This window comes from Alosa sapidissima, chromosome 1, assembly GCF_018492685.1.
Source record: "Alosa sapidissima isolate fAloSap1 chromosome 1, fAloSap1.pri, whole genome shotgun sequence".
NCBI classification, from domain to species: domain Eukaryota; kingdom Metazoa; phylum Chordata; class Actinopteri; order Clupeiformes; family Clupeidae; genus Alosa; species Alosa sapidissima.
Genome location: NC_055957.1, coordinates 39,968,182 through 39,989,808, shown reverse-complemented (window position 1 = coordinate 39,989,808; position 21,627 = coordinate 39,968,182). Strand labels below are relative to the sequence as shown.

The 21,627-nt window shown below is 41.4% G+C and overlaps 1 protein-coding gene across 1 annotated transcript in view; it reads left to right on the top strand.

The window, feature by feature from the left end:
* The window catches only part of galntl6 (polypeptide N-acetylgalactosaminyltransferase like 6), a 159,125-nt gene that overhangs the window by 30,467 nt on the left and 107,031 nt on the right, over positions 1–21,627 (top strand). The window contains exons 3-4 of the mRNA XM_042084156.1: positions 10,903–11,011; positions 16,855–16,993. Coding sequence (XP_041940090.1) covers positions 10,903–11,011; positions 16,855–16,993 — 248 coding nt within the window. The remainder of the gene's footprint in view (positions 1–10,902; positions 11,012–16,854; positions 16,994–21,627) is intronic.

Here is a 21,627-nt window from a genome sequence, read left to right as displayed (position 1 = left end):
TATTTTAATAAAGTATCGATTCTAAAAATGTCGGAAATTGTATCATTTTTTGCGTGATGGCATCGTGATACCTTTCTAGTATCGATACACCGTGCAACACTATGAGCTAGTAATCCAGTAACTGTTGGTGTATCAGCGAGCTAGTCACAGTACAGTACGTGTGTTTCATCTGACACTGGTCATGGAGTGTAATAGGTATAATAGGTAGTGACATGCTTGGAGTCAGGATGGGTAACCATCCCTGCATCATACTGAACCATTCATAGTTAAGCTATACACTGGACACATCCTAAACTCGTTCACGCAATATCCAGTTTAAACAGAGGACAAATGTGTCATAGCATGGTTGAATTTCCTTTTGGGGCAGGTTTCCTTTGCGTTGTTGCTGACTTTCTACCTCAAAAGTGCATTATTTTCCACTATCAAAACACTGTGTTATCTACTGTATTATCCCCTTGTCTGAAAATCAAAACTCTGTTTACTGTAACAGCAAACTGTTTTGAACAAGAATAAATAATATAGGTCTAAAATGAATTTAGATATTCTAAACACTGTGGATACGATTGAAATGAAACGGCGAGTGGTGTGTTTGAAACATGTTTTCCTAGGGTGCTGCTAGTATGGAAGAAAAAAGGGGACCAAAGAAAAGAGGTTGAAGGTGAAATATATAGAATGTAGGACTGGGTTCACTGAAAGTACAGGATTATTCAAGTGCACTTCATAAGTCCCATATTCACACATTATAAACAACATAATACATAATAGGTATAAACACAATAAAACGTTTTGTCCCTTAGCTAAGGCTAGAGCTGGAAGCCTAGCAGTTGTCAGACGTTCTGTACATGGTCCAACATATGCTTCCTGTCTTGTGGTTAACATATGGCTTCGGTTGTGCCATGACGAGTCCTGGATGACAGACCTGTGGCAGTCATCAGTGCACTGTCAGAGCAGATCATGACAAATGCAATGATGCTGTGCACCAGATTTTAGCATGTCTCTAAATAGTAAACCAACAAGGTTGTTGTTTAATGCCTTTTTGACAGACCTTGGTATCAGAATAGATTGACAGTCTGTTTTAAATAGTGATGCTAGATATGGTTGTGTTCTGTTGTTCACCTTTGTGTGTCTACTGTAATTTCCCAACTATTAGCCGAGGTTTATACATTGATTTTGTAAAAATTCTTCAGCTATGAGGTTAATACATGGGGGCAGTTAATATGGTATTAATATGGTTTTGTTTTTTGAACTTGCATAAAACACTGTCCTGCGGTTTACACAATGTGACTAAATACACAGGAAATTACTGTGAGTGAGTGCGTGCGTGCGTGCGTGCGCATGTGTACTTCTCTGTATGCACAGCATCATGACGCTGGGATAGAACAATTCGGTACAGTCTGTAGAATATATAATTTCAGCATTGTCACTGCAATGTGTGCATGCATAAATAATCACATTGCAAAATGTGCCTTTCAAGTGAATTATCTTAACTCAAAAACACAAGTGACATGTTGACGAAAGTGACAAAAGTGTCTCGGTGAGTCAATCTGTGTATTAAACTACCTAATTTCCCACTCCAAAATCACTTCAAAGGATTCATCACAGTACTCACCTACTTTACTATTTGATGCAATGACCGATATAGCCATTCAAGTGATCTGGTGAATGTATGACAGAAAACAAAATTGCAGTGTGAACATATAATTTCTGAATATTATGCCTATTTGTGTGTGTCCCTGTCCCTGCATGTTTTTCTACTCTTTTACTCTGTGTGATGTATGTGTGGTGTGTTTCCCTTCCTTCTCGCTGGCTCGGGGACAGTTGGCAAGCCCACAGTATGACTAAGATTATTCAAACTGAGCACAGAGGGGATTTGGCTGCCAAGATCGCACAGGCATCAGCACTCCATGTGCGGTGCAGCCACACCAGCCTGAGCCTGCTGTCAGTGTAGCGTGCGTGCGTGCGTGCGTGTGTACGAGCATGTATGTGTGCGTACGAGCATGTGTGTGTGCGTTGGTGTTTGCATTTGTTTGTATGTGCAATCATGTGTGTGCGTCTGTGTGTGTGTGTGTGTGTCTATATCTGTTTGTATGTGATTTTAGACAGTATGCAGTGTTTGTATGTGAATATTGTTTTCCCTACACTGCTCCTGCAGTTCTGGTTAGACGTTTTACCTCGAAAGCAAACAAAACACCCCATGCAGTCACTATTGTCTCACCGCATTGGCATTGAGCCAGCTAAACAAATATGGACTTCCTACTGCAACACTAGCCTAAAAAATCCAGACCCAAATCCGAAAGATTAAGGGTCTGGCTACGAGTAATGAAAATGACCAAACTCTAGGGGCAGCACCAACCATACATTTGAAAATATCACTGCAGTGCACGCAATTGGATAACACTACGACCAATGTTTACTGCCAATTCCGGACGTCAACGCAATTGGATAACACTACGACCAATGTTCCCGGACGCCTCTGGCCCGCCTATATCAGATACACCGATGTGATTGGTGTAGCTGTAGTAGGGGGGGGGGGGCACTCAATAAGATAGACCTAACCAATCAGAGCAGCGAAATAGCTTACCGTGAGATAGGAAGAACACACAAACCATCCTTCTTCTCCACAAATGTCTTAACATTGTTTTCTGGTCTTTTGTAAAAGTTATTGTGCCTTCAATAGGCTATCTCCTACAACAGTGGTTCTTAACCTTTTTTCAGTGATGTACCCCCTGTGAAATATTTTTTCAGCCAAGTACCCCCTAACCAGCACACAAGAATTACCGCTACGCTTCAACCACGACTCCATCGTTTGAGTTTTGACAGTGATTGACGGGTGATGGCGAGTGGCATGTGACAGGTTGGGTCGAACCATCCTGGTATGGGGTCGACTCTGGGTTTTTAGGATAATTAAATTCAATAGCCTACTGAAATATAAAATTCATTTTATGAACTTGAACCTGAAATATTTATTAAATAATTGTTTTTAAAGTATTTTTGCATGGATATTTTAAAATCTCACGTACCCCCATTTGAGAACCACTGTCCTACAACACTCGTTAGCAAAATCTAAGAGATACGTACAGTAGCAGGATGGGCTATTAGGAAAAACTGATATTTCCCTTTTCGTTTTTAAAAATAATTCCGTTGAACACCTACAGTATATGCTACAAGCATGTTATAAACAGCTGGGGAAGGCTGTTGCAAATCCCTCAAACAGGTGGTCAATCAGAGATTTCAAACGAACGAGTGAACAACATGTCACAATGCAACATGCTGTTTTCCCTTGATGAAAGTGAAACCATGAGTTTCCACATCTCAAATTTGGCCAAAGTTTTCAGAAATAATCATTTTCAGTGATAAAACATTGAAATAATATGCATTTTTCCATATGGGGTCTTAGAGGCCATCTGTCTCCTTCTAGCCACAGCGTTTTTGTTGCAAACAAAATCAAACTAAGCATGCTCAGATGACGTGATAGATGAGGCGCTGTTGCTCACCTGTCCATCATCGTAAAGCCTGATTTGATTGGTTCCAAACAGCTCTGGTTCGAGCATAGTTGCTCCTCAACGGAGCAATGCCAGACCAAACTTCCTGACCTCAAATGTTGTGGGCGTGGCTAAGTTTGGCTGGCACCCAGGCTACTGCAACATTGGAAGAGAATGTTTATTTACTTATTTCCTTCAGCATTTATTTATTTATCTATTTCCATTGTGGTGATGCCCTTCAATGTGTTATTGGTTTTTAAGGCCTATTTTGGTTCAAACACTACACAACATCACCTGGAAGTGGTGGGTTGTTTTGTGGCACGTTGCTGCCCAGTGTGGCCCACTGTGGGTCTGGCGGGTCTAATTAGGTGACGTGTTAGTCAGGCCACATGCTGCCACCTCTGTTGTGTGGGGTCAGCCTGTGATTACTGCCTTCACTGGAAACACGTTGCTGCCTATGATTACTGACTTCACTGGAAACTGTGAGGGAAGCAGAGCTGGTCAGAGCCACAGCCATTTTGACAAGAACAAAGAGCAAAGGGGACAATAAGAAAAATACAGGTGTGAAGAAGACAGGAAAGGAGACATTCATGGAAAAAATAAATGTAATTGTTTTTAGACATACAACACTTTGTCCACTGACTGAAAGGAAGTATTCCGGTCACCCACCACTAATGTCAGACTGAACTAGGCAATATATATATTAAAGTATATATACATAAAGTGTACACGCTGTGTAAAAAAAGTGGATTCCATCAATAGAACCTTCTTGCCTGGTAAACTGAAATTGAGGTGCTTACATTTTGGGCTTTTGCCACGCATCAGGTGGCCGTTGTCTGTGTATGAAATTGCTGTTGCAAAGGTGGAGAAGTTTAGGAGAATTGTTAGTTATGCAGTAAGGAATTGGCTTGGAGTGCCATGTTGTTTAAGAACGATAGCATTGTATGGAAAAGGAATTTTGGAATTGACAATGACCAGCTTGGTGGAAGAGTTCAAATGTGCCTAAATCCAGTTTGGAGATGACTCTGTCACAGTCTAAAGATTCAGGCGTCGAGAACACTGCCTCATCAGTGAAAGCAGGGAAGACGTGGAATCCACTGGAGGCAGTTAAGCATGCTCAAGGCACACTGTAGCATATGGATATTGTTCAACAGGTGCAGTAGTGAAGGGCAGGATTTGGTCTGGGTGCCAACTGGAAAGCATGGGGTAAGACTAAAGCACATGAGAAGAGACAGATGGCAACCAGCTTTTTTCGAGAACAAGAAGACAAAGCTAGAAGAAAGACAGTAGTGTCTCAAGCGACACAAGGCCCATGGATAAACTGGTGTGGTTCAGCTGGAGAGAACTGTGGGCCCGGGATGCTAACCGCATTTAATTGATTGTAGGAGCCACTGATTATGTTCTTACAACTCCACACAGCTTCCATCAATGGGTCTGTGAAGAAGCTGCAAGCTATGCGTGAGTCATGGCTCTTTAAAGAACATTCTGTCCGATGTTAAACCTTTGAAAGGAAGAAGTTAAAGCATTGGAAACTTGCATGGGAACGTGGCTGACAAGCACACACCACTGGAGATAGGTGTTAGAGGCCTTGTAGCAAAGACAGCCACAACACCTTTGGTTTTCGAGGACGATCACTGAGGCTGTTGAAAAGGCTAGCCAATGGTTTTGTCTAAGGTGCTCACAGGCTGCTTGGGGTCATGTTATGTTATGTAAAATCTTTTCACTGTGTTCCTGGAATGGTACTTGTTGGGTACTTGAACGTGTCCCAACCAATCATGATGGTGGGATGGGGATGGGGGTGGGGGTGGGAAGCCAGACACCACTGTTGTTCTGGGCCTACTTCAATGAAATACAGATAAAGGAAGGTGCCTGCTTGAAAACTCCAGTGAAATGCTTACGAAGGCTGCTCTGTTGTTGATGCTTTGGTTCTTTGGTGGGCATTCAGGCTACTTGCAGCGCATGCTGCACCATGACTGAGTGCCTTTATGGAGCTTGTGATACGCGACTGCGACAGCCACAAGCTAATTGTGCATTGATGTTGAATTCCGTGTCATGCGTAATGTGAAATAGGCTTGGTTGCCAATTGGTCACTGTGGGAACTCTCCTACAGTTTAACCCTCCTGTTGTATTGGTCTCATGTTTACTAGTTTTGTGTTTCTGGTCAAAAATGACCGCTGCATTATAACTTGTTATAAATTCATAGTAACAAATACATTATCATCTAATGTTGTGATAGACCTTTGTATCATTGCCTCATTGAACTGAGATCATGCAAGTCAGAAAAGGGAAGATACTATTGGGTTCCAGTGGGGGCTGGCATAGAAGCAAAGAGGGGGAGTGAGGGTGTGTTTGTGTGTGTGAGTGAGTATGAATGTACAGAAGCACAGATACAGTCCATCTGATCAATAAAAGTAATTTGCATACACTAACCATTTCTCACCCATTGATTTCTAATGGCCGGTCATTTTTGACCGGGAATACATATGGGTGTTCTAAAGTTAAATAAAACACCCAAATAGTTGTGAAAATTATAAAAAAAATGTTTTGTGTGTTCAGATGCCCTGTGTTAAAGTCATGGAGCCTCATGATAGCCAGAATGAATTAACAATATTTTTGAGAAAATAATCGTCAATCGGTCAAATTTGACTGCGAACACACCTTTCCTATGTACAGTATGTCTGAGATTTTTAGTCGGCTGTTGATATTTCGAAGTGCTTCTTTACATTTATTTCAGCCTCTTTATTGAGTGTGAACAAGAGTGTCTGTAAAAGCTCTCTCATTAGCCCACAGTACAGACACAGTAGTGAAATAGACTAATTAGTGTGAACACAGTTTGCTTGCTATGGATATAGCAGCAGTAAAAATAACCCTGGGTTTGACTAGCTGAAAGCTTCATATTATGTGTGTGTGTGTGTGTGTGTGTGTGTGTGTGTGTGTGTGTGTGTGTGTGTGTGTGCATGCACATGCGTGCGTTTGAACATGGGGAGAGAGAGAGACAAAGAGTGAGAGTGGGAGCAAAAACAAATCATGAAGAGAAAGTCACTTTCCAGTATAGAGTGGTTTTGTGAACGTGTAATGCAAGCTTACAAGTGTCTCTCAGAATTTGTGTACTGAGGATGAGAGGGAGGAAGTACAGCAGAATGCTCTTTGTCTGATTGCACTCTTCCATTCTCATCATTTATTATTCTGGACCAACAATAGTTTTCTTTCTTTTTTTCTATCTGTCTTTTTTGCTGGCAAAAAGGACATATGCCTTTTTTCTCCTCCTGTGAACAGACATTGAAAATGAATACTTCTATCTGGCTATTTTTGTTGAAATCACTGCCTAAAACTAGGTTGCTCTCGCTGCAAAAACATTGAAGGACAAAACCATGCTTCGGCTTATTGAAAGAGGAAGCAAATCCAGGACAGCCCTGAATAAAAAATACTTTGAGTACCTCAGTCTCTGTAGTCAGTGGTGCACCTAAGTGTACACCTGTCAGCAACATCACCATTTTCTTTTTACACAGACCTGTCTACAAGTATGTATGTACAAGGAGTTCCATGTATGGAAAGTGCTTTTTCCAAGGAAGACCTTGTATGTGTGGTCCGTTGTGATGGTGTTGGTGAGCCCTCATGGTAGGCCTCTCATTGCATACACTTTAAACATAATGAAGATGCAGGGGTACTTACAGTGCAACGCTCAATGTGCCATGAAGACTATGAGGCTTCAACTGCTTGTGCTGAAGAAACCATGCATCTCATACATCTTGATAGTGAAGCAATCATTTACTGTATTTGCAGGAAGTCTTCAATACCTACTCCTGTGCCTATTGGTCACTCATTAATATATCTCCTCTGTCTCTCCATTTATAACATTATTATTATTATTTAAAAATATAACAATATAACATAACATGTTTATGTCTGGTACAACATGTAACAGAAACCAGAGGTGGGCTATTCGCGAAACCAGCGTATCATTATTTCTCTGCACCATGCCCCATTTTCGAAGAAAGCAAGCACCTACCACGTCAATGTAGCTCCATAGGTTTCCATTCCATCTAAGCGGCCTGCTTTCCCTGAAAAGTGGGCGGGGACGTGCAGCAAAGTTGTGCCGGCCATGTGTATGTAACGTGATCTCTGACCTCAGTGTAAGTCTGTATCTTACTCTGTGGGAGAACCCTCTGAACACCCTCAAAGCTCCAGGGAAAAAATGGCAGGCTTTTTCTGAGCACAATTACAGTATGAAGTAGGACCGATTTTTGACCACATTATACTTGAGACCAATTTGTCAATGTTCATTCTGAAGATTAAAGTAACTGTGGCTTTTTGACAAAGATAAAAATGATGTGTCTGACATTTATGAAACTTAAAGTACAGTTACACAATATCTAAGGCTCAATTAAACTTAAACTTAAAGTACAGTTACACAATATCAAAGGCTAAGACTATGTCACCTTGACAAGGGTGTGGAATTAACAACAGAACTTATTGTTGCAGTAGGTAGTTTGTAGAGTCATTTAAAACAAAATGATGTGGGTTATAGAAAGCAGTTTGCCAATAGTAGGTCTACAAACAACTCATTTTAACATTATGTCTGCAAATCATAGGACTGTATCTAAGAACGGGGGTGTCAGCAAGATAATGGACATCATGCCATTTGGGTAGTAGAACATAATGTGTGTCATGATGTAAGAGCCTGCTCTGTGTTATGGTCATTATGTGCATTAGGTTCTACTACCCTGTCGTCCATCATGCCTTTTTGAGATCATCTTCCATTGATCACGTTCTCAAAGACAGTATGGAGCAAACGTAATGGGGGAAAAAACAACATCATGGAACAGATCCTAGATAGGAACAACAGTGTAGAGGTGGTTAGTCCTAAGCACCATGGCTGGCATGTGATTTAGCATAAACATCATTTCGCCAGCTCATCAAAGTCCAGTCTTGTTAACCAGCAACTTGGTGAATTTTGAGGCAGATCTGCTCTTCATCAAAAGGACCATGCTGTCATTTCTTTTGGAGGTAGGCCTACTTGAGTGTCTTAATTCCTGGGACACGCTGCAGAACGTTAATGACTGCGGATCCTGCCATTAAATTATTCAAGACCACGCACCACAGAACACTGCTGACTTTCCACAGACAACCCAGGGTCCTCTTCCAAATCCTGAATTGGCCAGCGTGCACAAACATAAACATATAATTACCTGGCTGCTGTAATCCACTCTTGCAACCATGAGATTCAAGGGTATTTATATTCACTTTTTGAAGTTTGTTTTTATTTGTTTTTATGTGTGTGTGAGAGAATGAATGACAGCATATGAATAAATGTATGCATATATGTAACTATATATGTATGTATGTATGTATGAATGAATGTCTTCATGAGTATGTATGGGGGATGGGACAACATTTCTGTTTGTTACCGTGTACTCGTGCTTGTGTGTGTGTGTGGGTGTGTTGAGAGAGTGAGAGAGAGACTGTTTATGGTTGTATATGTGTTATGTTCAGTTTGGATTAAGAACAGTTTTGTGTGTGTAAGTGATTGTTTGTGTGATTGTGTGTATGTGTGTCTGTAAGTGTGCATGTTTGTGAGCGTGAAGACGGAAGTGGCTGTGACAGCCCTGTCTTATCAAGCTGTAGTAGAATGGGTAATTACGGCATGTCCTGGAGACATCACCACATTTAACACTGGATAGACATTAGTAATAGTAGATTGCTTCAGGAGATTGCGTGGCCAATACACTCTGTTGCTTATTTAGTGGTTTACAGCCTTTAGCTCTTTTCAAAGAACCACATCTTTATTCCTTGCTGTCCTCTGCAGTAGGGTCTAAAAAAGTAAAGACTGAGCGCCTGAAACAGACCTGCTTGTACAGTGAATCTGGAAGGGTAGAACATAAATTACGTAAGGGATAATGTGTGTTAGAAGCTGTTGTAGACTTCACATAATTGTGTATGCTTAGAATGTCGATGCATAGAGTTGTGTGAAAGAGATGTAGCATTGTCAAGCCAGCATCCTTTCTGTGGGAATAGATCTTTTAACAATGGTGTTGATGAGGAATACTAGGTATAAAGAAAACAGCTTCACAGCATTTTCTAATCACTTCCTCCTAACAAAGATGGGTCTCTCTGCTTAAAGTGAGATGTTCGTGTCAATGTCAGAATGTTATTGAGGTCAGTGACTACCTCAGTCATACAGTAGCCCCTAGCCTCTGCCAGTTCATAGCGGCTCCACTGAAGTCTGCTGAGATTTCCTATGAGGTGACATTTTGACATTTCAAAAGGGATCGTATTGTGCTGCTCTAGAGAGCATTTTTAGTTTTTAGCTTTTTAGTAATTTAGAATAATGTCTGGGGGATATTAAGGTTGCAGGAGGATGGGATGTGGGTCCGTAATTGTAGCTCTGCTCCCGAGCAGCTCTGGGTGTCTGTTCTGGTGGATGACGGTGACTCTCTCCTGCTTGTGTATTTACTCTCCTCCATGTTTGCTTTGAACAGCAGTGGCATGATGCCTGAGTTTGATAAGAGGCTCAAAATGCACCCAAATTAGCGTTTGGCAGTCGGCCACTGGGCTGTTCTCAAAATCCTCAAAAGATGTCAAACCTGGAAGGGGGTATGCAGAGTGTGTCTGTTTTGGCTAATGACATTACACCCCCCCCCCCCCCCCCCCCCCCCCCCCCCGTTTAAAGACACACACACACACACACACACACACATATAGTACAGTATAATCAGAGAGCGAGAGTCTCAATATATGAATCAACTAAATAGGCAGATATGGCTATGTGTTTCTAAAGAAACGTTGGTTACGTCTGCTTTTGTTCGAATGACTTTGATTATATTGAAAGATTGAGCATTTCCGTACTCTTTGCTGGTTTCACTCACAGCATTCATGACTTGGTTGAATTCTCTGTTGTATCGTGTTCTGTAGAACACCAGTGTACTTATGATATTTGCACACCTGTACCTGTGAAGTAGTTACATTTTTTGACTCTAGGAAACTTGCTTGCACAGAACTTACACTTCCATATCAATTTGCCAAGTAAGTTTGTCATGAAGTTTAAAATGAACTGTCATGTTCTGACCGACTAACCACCGGACCAGCAGAAGTACAGAGGGTGGCGACACATGTCTGGAATAGTGTTGCGTACCGTTGGAGCGTATGATCAAAGTGAAGGCTCAGCAGAATGCTGGAATATGGAACAGTATCTTGGCAACAGGAGTTAAGAAAAATAACAACTGGGCTTTAGTCACAGCCACCACCCACTTAGAACCAGTAATGGCAGTTTATCCTGTTCTAAGAAAAGAAGAGTGTGTAGTGGAAAGAGGTTTCTTGTTTTGTTTTTATCTCCGTCCATGTCACTTACTCTCTTCAACTTGAAGTGAATAGGTCAGAATGGCATGGAATGACAATTATTGTTCCTCCTTCTCTTGTGTAGGGCTTCTCCCTGGGCATGAGTGATGGACACATCTACACGTGGACGGACGGCTTGAGGAGGATGGACTGGCATGACAACGAGAGCATCAGGAGGGACGAGCTTCGCGTTGGTATGTGCTGCCAGTCCGTACGAAGCAAAGCCAATCCAATAATTTTTCTTTCCTTTCTATTCCTTCATTTACAGCAGGCTGAAAGCTCACAGTGTCATAGTAATAGCCTACGCACACACACACACACACACACACACACACACACACAATGACATCTCTCCAAGCAAAGGACACACTGACTGTCTTTTATGGGCAGTGCTTTAGGAAGCGCTGTGTCTTAGAGGATGTTGTTTTAGAGCCTGTGCCAGGCAGCCAGTTTAAATCACTAGGTGGCCCTCCACTGAAGAGTTTCATCGATCCATTTGAATTTACTATGTGTTAATAATGTTACAGTCGCAGGTTTTCCTGCTGTAAATTTCAGGCACATTAGGTGCTTGGAGGCAGGGGAGACAAATCACCCCGGAGATGCAGCTTAAGCATCTTATTATGGTCTGCTTTTTCACCAAGCGTGGCATTTCCCTGCCAAATGAGCAGAATGCATTAAAGTTCCGTTCCTAGATTTGCATTCCTCAGCCAAGGTCAGTGACAGACAAGCCATTAACACCCATACAACATTTCCCCATGTCCTAACACATCCGCAAAATAAATGACAGTGCCAGCAATCACTCTGGTATATCATTGCTGACAGAAATAAATTGCAAACTGTTTTGTACACGGCCATGTATTATGTGTGAAAAAAGCACAAAAGAGGATATCTAGATATATCTATCTCAGCATTCTCTCCCTGTGTAAACCAAAGATTCTAAAGCTCTGTTCTAGAATCTTTGGTGTAAACCTATTTGTGCGTTGCCTAGTAACCAGAGCTGTATCTCCACACACCTGTCAGGTGATTCCACTGGGGCAACTGGGTTAACCCCCCCCCCCCCCCCCCCCCCCCACACACACACACACACACACACACTCTTACACACACAGACACACACACACACACACACACTCACAGCCAATATTTTCAATTATCCAAATATCAGACGCATCACCAGTCAAGCTTTTAGCTTCCCACAAAGCTCAAGGCTGGAGATGAAACCAGCACAGGAGCGAAACAGAGCATGTTTCCCAATGGACCTGAGTTCCACTGTAGCAGGGATACACAGGAGCGTGTGTCATTAAAAGGGATCTCTTGTTGGAGTGAGAGGATCTCTTGTCTTTTGTGAAAACACGTAATTGTAAAACACATACACAACACTGAGTTCAAGTGTAGCTTGAGCGGGAAAAAAAACTTATGGTTATGTATATACCGGTAACCTCGGTTCTCTGAACCTCTCTGCCAGGGCTCGAAATTAACTATGTCCCGACGTCCCGGGGACCATAAAAAATGCTTCCGGGACACAATAGAATGATGTCTGGGACAACACTGGGACAGTAGAAAAAATGGCAAAGCAAATTTCAAAATAGGTACTTTTTTCATAAACTGTTCACATGGGAATCTAAACATATCTTTCCCGTCTTAATAAAATTATACAAAATTTGACCTAGGCTGACGGGCAGCTGGCAAAAGCAGCGTTAGCCAGCTGATCTGTAAAGAAACGGTTTTGTACACGCAGCCTTACAACACTGTTTAGGCTACTGCTCTTCAAATCACTGTTGGCTACAATGTTATTTTTGGTACAAATATAGTAAGATACCCAAATGGGCTGGGTGCTTGCGTTTCCTTAGGAATCCGCCGTATTGGTTAAATGAATATTAAGTGACTCATAGGCCGACACAAAAATAGGGCACGGGCGGTAGGCCTAATGGGTCACTTTCCGATATAGAGGTTAACTTACCTAACTAGCAGGTAGGTAAATGGCATTTGTTTTCATGACATTGTGAACATTTTTACTGATAGTGCAGGCCTAAGGTTACGCTGATGTTCTAAAAAAACAGCCCTCTCTGACTACGTGTTTTCTGTCAGTGACAAACGTCACCAATATCATGCTGAGCTAAATAGCCTAGGCCTACCGCAACTGCGATTTGACAAAAAGATAGTGTTGCAGTGTAGCCTATAACAATGAAAACAGTTATTTAAGTTAGCATTTGACATTTCGCTGTGGCAGTTCTAAGGCTAGGGGTGTCCAAACTACGGCCCGCCACGCACTTTAATCCGGCCAGCCGGATCATAGATCCGGCCCGCCACGCACTTTAAACCAGGCTGCTCGCTATTTTTTCCAGCAATAGACGACGTTGTGGTTAACTTTAGGCTACTGCAAACTGCTTTACACTCTTCTTAGAGAACGTTTACAATGTCAAAACAGATTGTTACATCGAGATACAATCTGTTATCTCGATGTAACAATCGAGATTGTTACATCGAGATCTAACTACGCTTTGCTACTTAATTTAATTGGGAACACATTTGAGTGTGCACAAGAGGGCGAGAGCGTGGCAGGAGAGTAGCCTATCTGACAGCTTTGTGGTATTTTCCCACGCTGTTTTCACTGAGATCTGTGGCCATGACCTCACACCAAACTGACATTGAAATTAAAGACTCGTGAAAATAGATTATTGATGGAATGTTTTACAACCCTGTCCGTCAAAACGATGGACAATGAACGTCTAGTGCAACCTCAAAAAAGAGCCAAAAGTGCAATCTCTGAAAATAAGTGTTGCGTGAAACAGCAGATGATGGTAATGTTAATAAAAATGGTCTTTAATAAATTGTTCAGAACTGACATGGTGGACCAGAACGAGTTAATTAAGTGATGCAAGTTACTGATCATTATGCTGTTTATTATGTAGAATGGGAAAAAACAAGAACTTGAATTTGGGACACTGGTGTTTAAGTCCGGGACAGTGCCAAGTAGAATACGGGACAGCTGCGGGACCCTGAGAAAAAAAGTTAATTTCGAGCCCTGCTCTCTGCAGCTGTGGCCTACTGGTTAGTGCTACGGACTTGTAACCGGAGGGTTGCCGGTTCAAACCCCGACCACTAGGCACGGCTGAAGTGCCCTTGAGCAAGGCACCCCTCACTGCTCCCCGAGCACCGCTGTTGTTGCAGGCAGCTCACTGCGCCGGGATTAGTGTGTGCTTCACCTCACTGTGTGTTCACTGTGTGCTGAGTGTGTTTCACTAATTCACAGATTGGGATAAATGCAGAGACCAAATTTCCCTCACGGGATCAAAAGAGTATATATACTTATACTTATACAAGATGTTAACCAATGGGAAGTCCACCTTTGGTGACGTCACTGATCGGAACTGATCTCCAATCACCCGTAAGAATTTTGCATGCACAGCCACAAAAAACACAAATCGTGAATAAGAAAGAGCTGGTTTGAACCCACATTTGGCTAGCAGCTAATTTCCATGTGCAGTCCAGTGAGCCAGAGAATAGTCTACCCAGCATTCCTGTGTGGTGCCCAGAGAATAGTCTACCCAGTATTCCTGTGTGGTGCCCAGAGAATAGTCTACCCAGCATTCCTGTGTGGTGCCCAGAGGCTCTGTTGACCCATCTCATCAGTCTCACTCTCACCTCTTTCTATTTCTCTCTCTCTCCCTCACTCTCTTTCCCTCTCACATTCTCTCCTCTCTCTCTCTCTCTCTCTCTCTCTCTCGCTCGCTGGCTCGATCGCTCGCTCTGTCTTTCTCTCCATCTTGCTTTCCCACACATACACCATCTGTTGGTGACAAATCTTATGATTGCCCGCACAGTGATAAAAGCTTTGTATTCATTTTTGATGAATCACAAACTAATTTTAGAGAGCAGGCGAACATGAATCTGTGCAAATGAATAATAGATTTCAGTCCTGTTATCTCACGCTGATTAGGCGTCTTGTGTGAGAGGACGCCGTCCAAAATCCTGTGAATTGCTGGCCTGATTAAAGTTATTGCACATCTCCCCTCCTATGTGTATCTGTTGCAGCAGCCGAGCTGTAGGACTTTTATCGTATGGTTGACTTGGAGCTATTGCAGATGTTCCTTCATTGCACGACATTCAACACATGTGTGGTGTGTGTTGCTAATGGGTTGTATCACTCTTCATTATTCATTTGTCATGTACAATGTAACCTAAAACTTTTGTGAGCAGTCGAGTGACATGACTTTTCAAAGTTTATGTTATGTGTATGTTATGTCACCCTTATATGCTTAGAATAACATTAGGGTTAGTATGTGGCATTCTACATGGAGTACCATTGTACAAACATAACTGAAACATAAGTGATCCTTTATAGATATTTCTAAGACTTTTCAATGTCATGTCAATCTAGGATGCACATATGTAACTGGCTTTGTTCACGGCCTAATGGCCAGTTATTGCAAAATAGTCATACTCCTTCTAGTGTTACTTTTATTACTTTTAACCTGTGCAATATTATGACATAAACTTCATGAACTGGTAGATTGGAATTTACTTCAATGGACAGTCCGTCAGCCCTTGGACAGTGCCTGCTATCCAGCATATCATTTGTTTATTGTAGGTGGAGATAACAGATGGGGAGGGCTCATAGTTTGTGTACAGATGTTGGTGTGGTGCCTGAGCAGTTTGGGCTGTTTTGTTTTTGTAACAACTTTCCGCTCCTGCTGCTTTTCAGAGGCACCGCAACTGGTCTGTGATGCAAATATTTAAGCGTGTTTGCCTAACCCTCCAGACTGTCATTATCTCTGAATCAAGCTGTTGCAGTGGCACTTTTCAAAGGCAAGAAAGCAAAACATTAATATGGAACGCTAACGTGTGGGAGTAACGGGAGAATAATGCTCACTCACTGACTTGTCTGTCTCCGTCTCTGTCTTCATCCATCTCTCTCTTTCTCTCTCTCTCTCTCTTTGTCTCTCTCTCTTTCTCTTTCTCTCTGGCTGGTCCTGATCCTGAGAGAGGATGCCCCATGGTGTGGGTGTTTGGTTGCTTTAATTATGCAGAGGCAAAAGATGGCTTTCTCTTCCTTACTCGCAGAGGAGGCAGTGAGCGTGCTGGGCTCACAGAGGAGATAATCAGAGTAGTTATTTAGATTTCGCCAGCTGAAAAGGCAGAGGCGCGACAGCAGCGGCTGCTGAAGCTGCTGTCAGTCCGTCCTCATTAGTAGTGTGCGCAAAAGGCTGCAGCCACAGCACAATATGAAAACCTCATTATGACCAACATCAAAAAGAATGAAGGGATTAATGAAATTGACTGTGTTAAATTTGAGGGATGTAAGTGTACCTTGAAAGGAAAGTTTGTCCAATAAGGGAGACTTTTCTATTGTTGAAGACATTTGGTTGTTTGTGTTTTTTTTTTCCATAATGAGAATCAATTCTCATTGTCTCACAGTTTCTTTTGTTTTGTTCTGTTTTGGAAACTTTTACTCTCAGATCAAAAGAAGTGTCTCACATCAAGAGCATTGTTGTCTATGCATGGGTGGGTTTTGCACATCAGACAAAAAGATCTGTCAGACTGAATTAGCGGGATGTGTGTGATGGCTGGTTCATGGGTGTTCTCATACTTGTTTGTTTGTTAACAGATAACCCCAAGTGCTTCTCTTTCACTCTGTGCACAAACGCCCAGCCTCCAGCTACTTGGTGTATACAGTGCAGTAAAAACAACACAACAAAAACATGTACTCACAAACTATATGAGCTCATCCCATTGGTTTGTTTTGTCTCTGTCTGGTTTTGTGAAACCAGATAGAGTAATCAAGTTCACAAATAACTGTTGTGAATGATTGGTACTTCATAAGTAAGTAAGAGATACACTAGTTTCTCAGAGTGAGTGAAAATTAAGAAAACTTGATTTGATCAGGCCACTGTTATCCCCTCCAAGTTCAAGTTCAAGTGGTCTGATTATAACAAATACTGCACTTCTTAACGTGCAGTATTTCTTAAAGGGTAGAATGGACGGTGGAGGGTTATGGTGAACGATGGTATAATGATTTCTTCTTTTTCTCCTGTAGGGAAAGGTGAGCATGGGAAGCCCTACCCTCTGACTGAGGATGAGTGTGATGACTCTGTGTACAAGGAGAACGGCTTCAACATCTACGTTAGCAACAACATTGCCCTGGACCGCTCTCTTCCAGACATCCGTCATCCCAAGTGAGTCTGGGCATGACTGAAACACAGGGCGGGATGATTATCACTTTACAAATGAGCCAGGTTGTATGTAGAGGCAAAGACAGTATGGACTGTTTTCCAAATTGTTAAATGAGAAATAGTATTCTGGCTATAAAATCTGGAAACCATTTGTTGTATCAGAGATAGAAGTTGTGGACTCAAACAAACAAGCTTTTGCCACTTACACTATTAGTATAAGTTACTCTTTGAAAATAATTATCTTATAAATGTGTATTCACAGTGATCTTCTGTCATATTACGATAGAGTGATGTTTGTAGTTTTTGCAATCATCAGCTGAATGGCCAATTTGTTCAAAGTACAGCAGACAGAGGCAAGGCTAAGTAAAATATTTGTAGTGTTTTTTTTTTTCATCTTTTACGTTGTAGTCCTGTGTGTATTTCATAATGTCAAAATAATTCCAAACCATAAATATTGGTAGCTGTCCCTCACATTGTATGAGTTAGTGTAGGAGAACAGCCGTGTACTGCTCACTGCTGTAATATTTCATACCAGAGTGACACATGACACATTAAGATCAAGTATAGACTGAATGCAATACGCACCGTGTATCTGAAAGTGATAAAACAGTGCATAATACCCTGTTGGGAGCATGTACATGATAAAGTGATACTGTATGCCGATTAATCCATTAACAAAGTCCAATACTGCATGTCACTTGCTGCACTATATGATGAAATGTGTGCTAAATGCAATCACATGAGACATGCAGTGAATGTCATAACGTACACGGTGCTGTCCTCTGTGTGTGATTCAGAGAGGAGATAGATTTATAACATCAAAGATGTACTGCTGGCAGACTGCCCTGTAACTGGCTTATTTCATATCCAGCGTGGATATTCCACACAGGCTTAAAATGAGTTGTTTGATGGATTGGTCAGTAATAGCTCTCAGAAGGCCATCTATCCCGGGGGGATGTAGCCACATTCATCCTTACTTCTACACATCACAAATCCCTTGCTACTCACACATCTGTGGGTCAGAGTGGGTCAAAGAAAGAGATGGTTCAGGGTTGTCATAGAGACATCAGTTAAAGATGATATCGTCATAGAAACATTAGATGTTTACGGACAGCACAGTTCTAGGAACAAAGCAAGTTAGAACACAGTTAACCTTAGAACTGGTTGTCACCTTGACTACTACAATGCCCTTCTCGTAGACCTCCCAGTGTGCATAGTGAAACCTTTACAGATGGTCCCAAACATGCACGTCTAGTTTTCGGTCCACACAAAATGGCTGGTTACTCCACTGCTGATAAACCTCCACTGGTTAACCATGAACTCCAGAATCAAACAGCGTGCCATCTGAGTCTGCACCCATCCACCCATCTAAGCTTGATCAGTCTTAGAAGCTCTGATGAAGGAACTTTGTCTGTCATTGTTTCCCCTATCCATAAGGCAATCTCAGTTCAGACTGTGTTCTTGTCTGTGGTCTCCTAATGGTGGAAAGAACTACCAAATTCTATCAGAGATGGGGTATCCCTCTGTATCTTCAAGAACCTCTTGAAGACATATCTCTTAAGAGAGCATTTCCTCTTTTGACACCTCAAACACTAACTTGCACTTAACTGTGCATTTCTGCACTTGATCTTCATGGACTTTGTCCTTTTGAGTATGTTTAGCACTCCAATTTATCCTTTTTTTTACAAGTAAGTGTCTCTCTCCCAAATGTAAAAGAATAAATGCATATGCCATTTTTCTACAGGGCAGCTGTTTTGAGTTTGCTTTGATTTGAGTTACGGGTTGTGCTGAAACCTCATGTGCATTCTCTCAGGATAAACGCAAAATGCATTTAAATGTGGAGTTTTGTTCTTCTGCTCTAGTTCCATGCAATGTATCTTAAGGCCTTGTTTAGGCAGTTAACTGTGTTGCAGTTCTGGGTGCTAATTCTAAATACAACCCCAAATCAGAAAAATGTTGGGACGTTGTGTAAAATGAAAATGAAAATGGAATGTGATAATCTGCAAATCTCGTAAACCCATATTTAGCTGAAAATAGAAAATAAACAACATATCAAATTTGGCTATTTCATGAAAAATATACATTCATTTTTTATTTGATGCCAGGGCATGTTTAAAAAAAGGGACAGGGGCATGTTTACCACTGTGCTGCATCACCTCTTCATTTAACAACATCCTATACATGTTTAGGAACTGAGGAGATCAGTTGCTAGAGTTTTGAGAATTCAATGTTTTCCCATTCCTGGCTGCCCAATATAGGATTTCAGCTGCTCAACAGTCTGGGGTCTTCTTAATAATTTGGTATGGACTGCAGATAAGCCATTTTAGCACCTAGACTCTTCCTCTACTGTTTAAATATGTGTAGAATTCATTTTGGCATCGTTTTTCTGAGATATTCAATGTCTTTCATTGAAAATGACAGTGTCTTGATGGCAGTTAATGTTGCTCAGAACTATTGTACATCATTCATAATTGAATGTGCCTTGCCAGATGTGTAAGATGCCAATGTAATAATTTCCCATCAACGTAATAACTGTTGCCTACTGCCAACGTAATAACTGTTGCCTACTGCCAACGTAATAACCCAATTTCCCACCAATGTAATAATTATTACGTTTGCAGGAAGTTATTGCATTGGTGGGAAGGTGAAATAATTATTACATTAACTTCCCACCAATGTAATAAATCACTGATTTAGTGATATTATATCTGTCTTTCAGCTGTAAGGGTATAGTTGTCAAGAAATGTCACCATCTAAACCATCTGATGACCATAAAACTTTGCCCCTCCCCCTTCACTTATACCTCAACTTATTATTCATCACCTTTACTAGGAGCCAAGCAAAGCTACATGGACACCCCTTGTGATCTTTTGTTATTATTTCACTTAAATATGCCGTAATTGCAGTCTGTGGCAGCCCTAGAACCGTATAGTAAATCATTTTGAAATGTAGTATATTTATATAGACAGGTCCCAGACTCTTCTATTGATTTGTCATCCATTGTGTTTTTGCCTTACACATAGTTCAACACCTTCAGTGGGGGCCAAGCAGATAACAGCATAGGATACCATTGTCTTTCTTCAGTTATTTCATCACCTTTTTACTGGAGGCCAAGCAGTGTGAATGCACCCATTTTGTTTCTGTCTTCTTTTACTCGTCGGGGTCACCACACTGAAAGCCGGGAAATTGTAGCACAATTCCCAGAAAATACGTGTTCTGTCTTATCCGGTGCTTCAATGAGATTTAATTGAACTATTAATTATTAGTTGACCATCTGACTCCATTTATATCTTAGATACTAGTCACATATCTACCATTGTTTGAATCAACCATCAATCCGTAATATATAGGCTATTCCAACGGATTTCCTCTTCACCAAATACTGTTCATCATAAATTCCTTACCGTAACCACAAGAGAGATTGCTACAGATTGTTAATCAATATAACAATTTATTGTAGTATCAGGAATAAGCATACACTACAGTTAACCAATAAACACACAATAGATGGTAAACCTCAAAGCAATGTAACAATCAATTTAAAATAAACCTAAGGTCAAAATATAGCATACCTGGCAAAAATTTCAACTATGATTGAAGGCTCTGAGAAACAGAAGGTTTCCTATTAAATCCAACTACACATAAGGTGGGAGTCCTGAGAAGCAGGCAAACTCCTAGAATGGGGTTTTCATCACCCTTAAGTATCCAGCCAGAACAGGGGCATCTTACATTACATTACAAAGCAGGAATTAACATATTGACAGTATTCAAACCTGGAGACCCCAGTCTCAGCAGGGTATCCTTATCAGACCACCAAAAGGTGGTGGGATTTTTCCATCAGAAGATGGACCATTTTCTCCCAGATTACAGAAAACAGATATACACTTATCTTACATTTGTACAATTGAGACCCTCTTACTTCTCGCACTGAGACATTAAAAATGATACCAAACACAAATACATCATCATTTGTCTTTTGCCCGTTGCCTTTCAGTTTCTAGTGGTTGAGTTCAAGTGTCTTCCAGACCGAGTGGAGACAGGTAATGGACAAGCTTAGCAGGGAGGGGGTATGGTCAGGGCTAGGAGTTTCCTGACAAATGGTGACTAACACAATAGTCACAATCAAGTGAAAACAGGAATCTTGGCTTCAAAGGACGTTCTGTAACCATTTTCTTTTGGAATGCAAAAGGGATGCAAAAGGCTAGTCTTACAGGGGCCAAGCAGTAAAGCTACAGTGTTTCTGCTCTTCTGACTTATGTTTTGTTAATAAATCGAGGTACAGATATACAGAATTAATGGACAAGGCGGAGGCAGAGGCAGAGCAGATCTTCTTGACTTTAAGGAGATATGTAAATTACCCCCAGAGCTTGAACGGCTAGATGATGGGACTGGCATAGAAGCCACACTCAGGAGCAATGACCTGCCGATTAAAGTACAACCAAACAAAGCTACAGCGACGGCGCAAATAATTAAAAACGGTGAAGGAAGCTGTGCCCATGCACCAATGGTCTGGTACAATTGCAACAGAAATATTTTTTGGTGTGGTGAAACATTGTCAAAATTGGCATCATTTGTGCATCTAGGTCAAAGACCACAAATTGTACTTAAGGCAGTTATGGCAGAGTGAACAATATTGT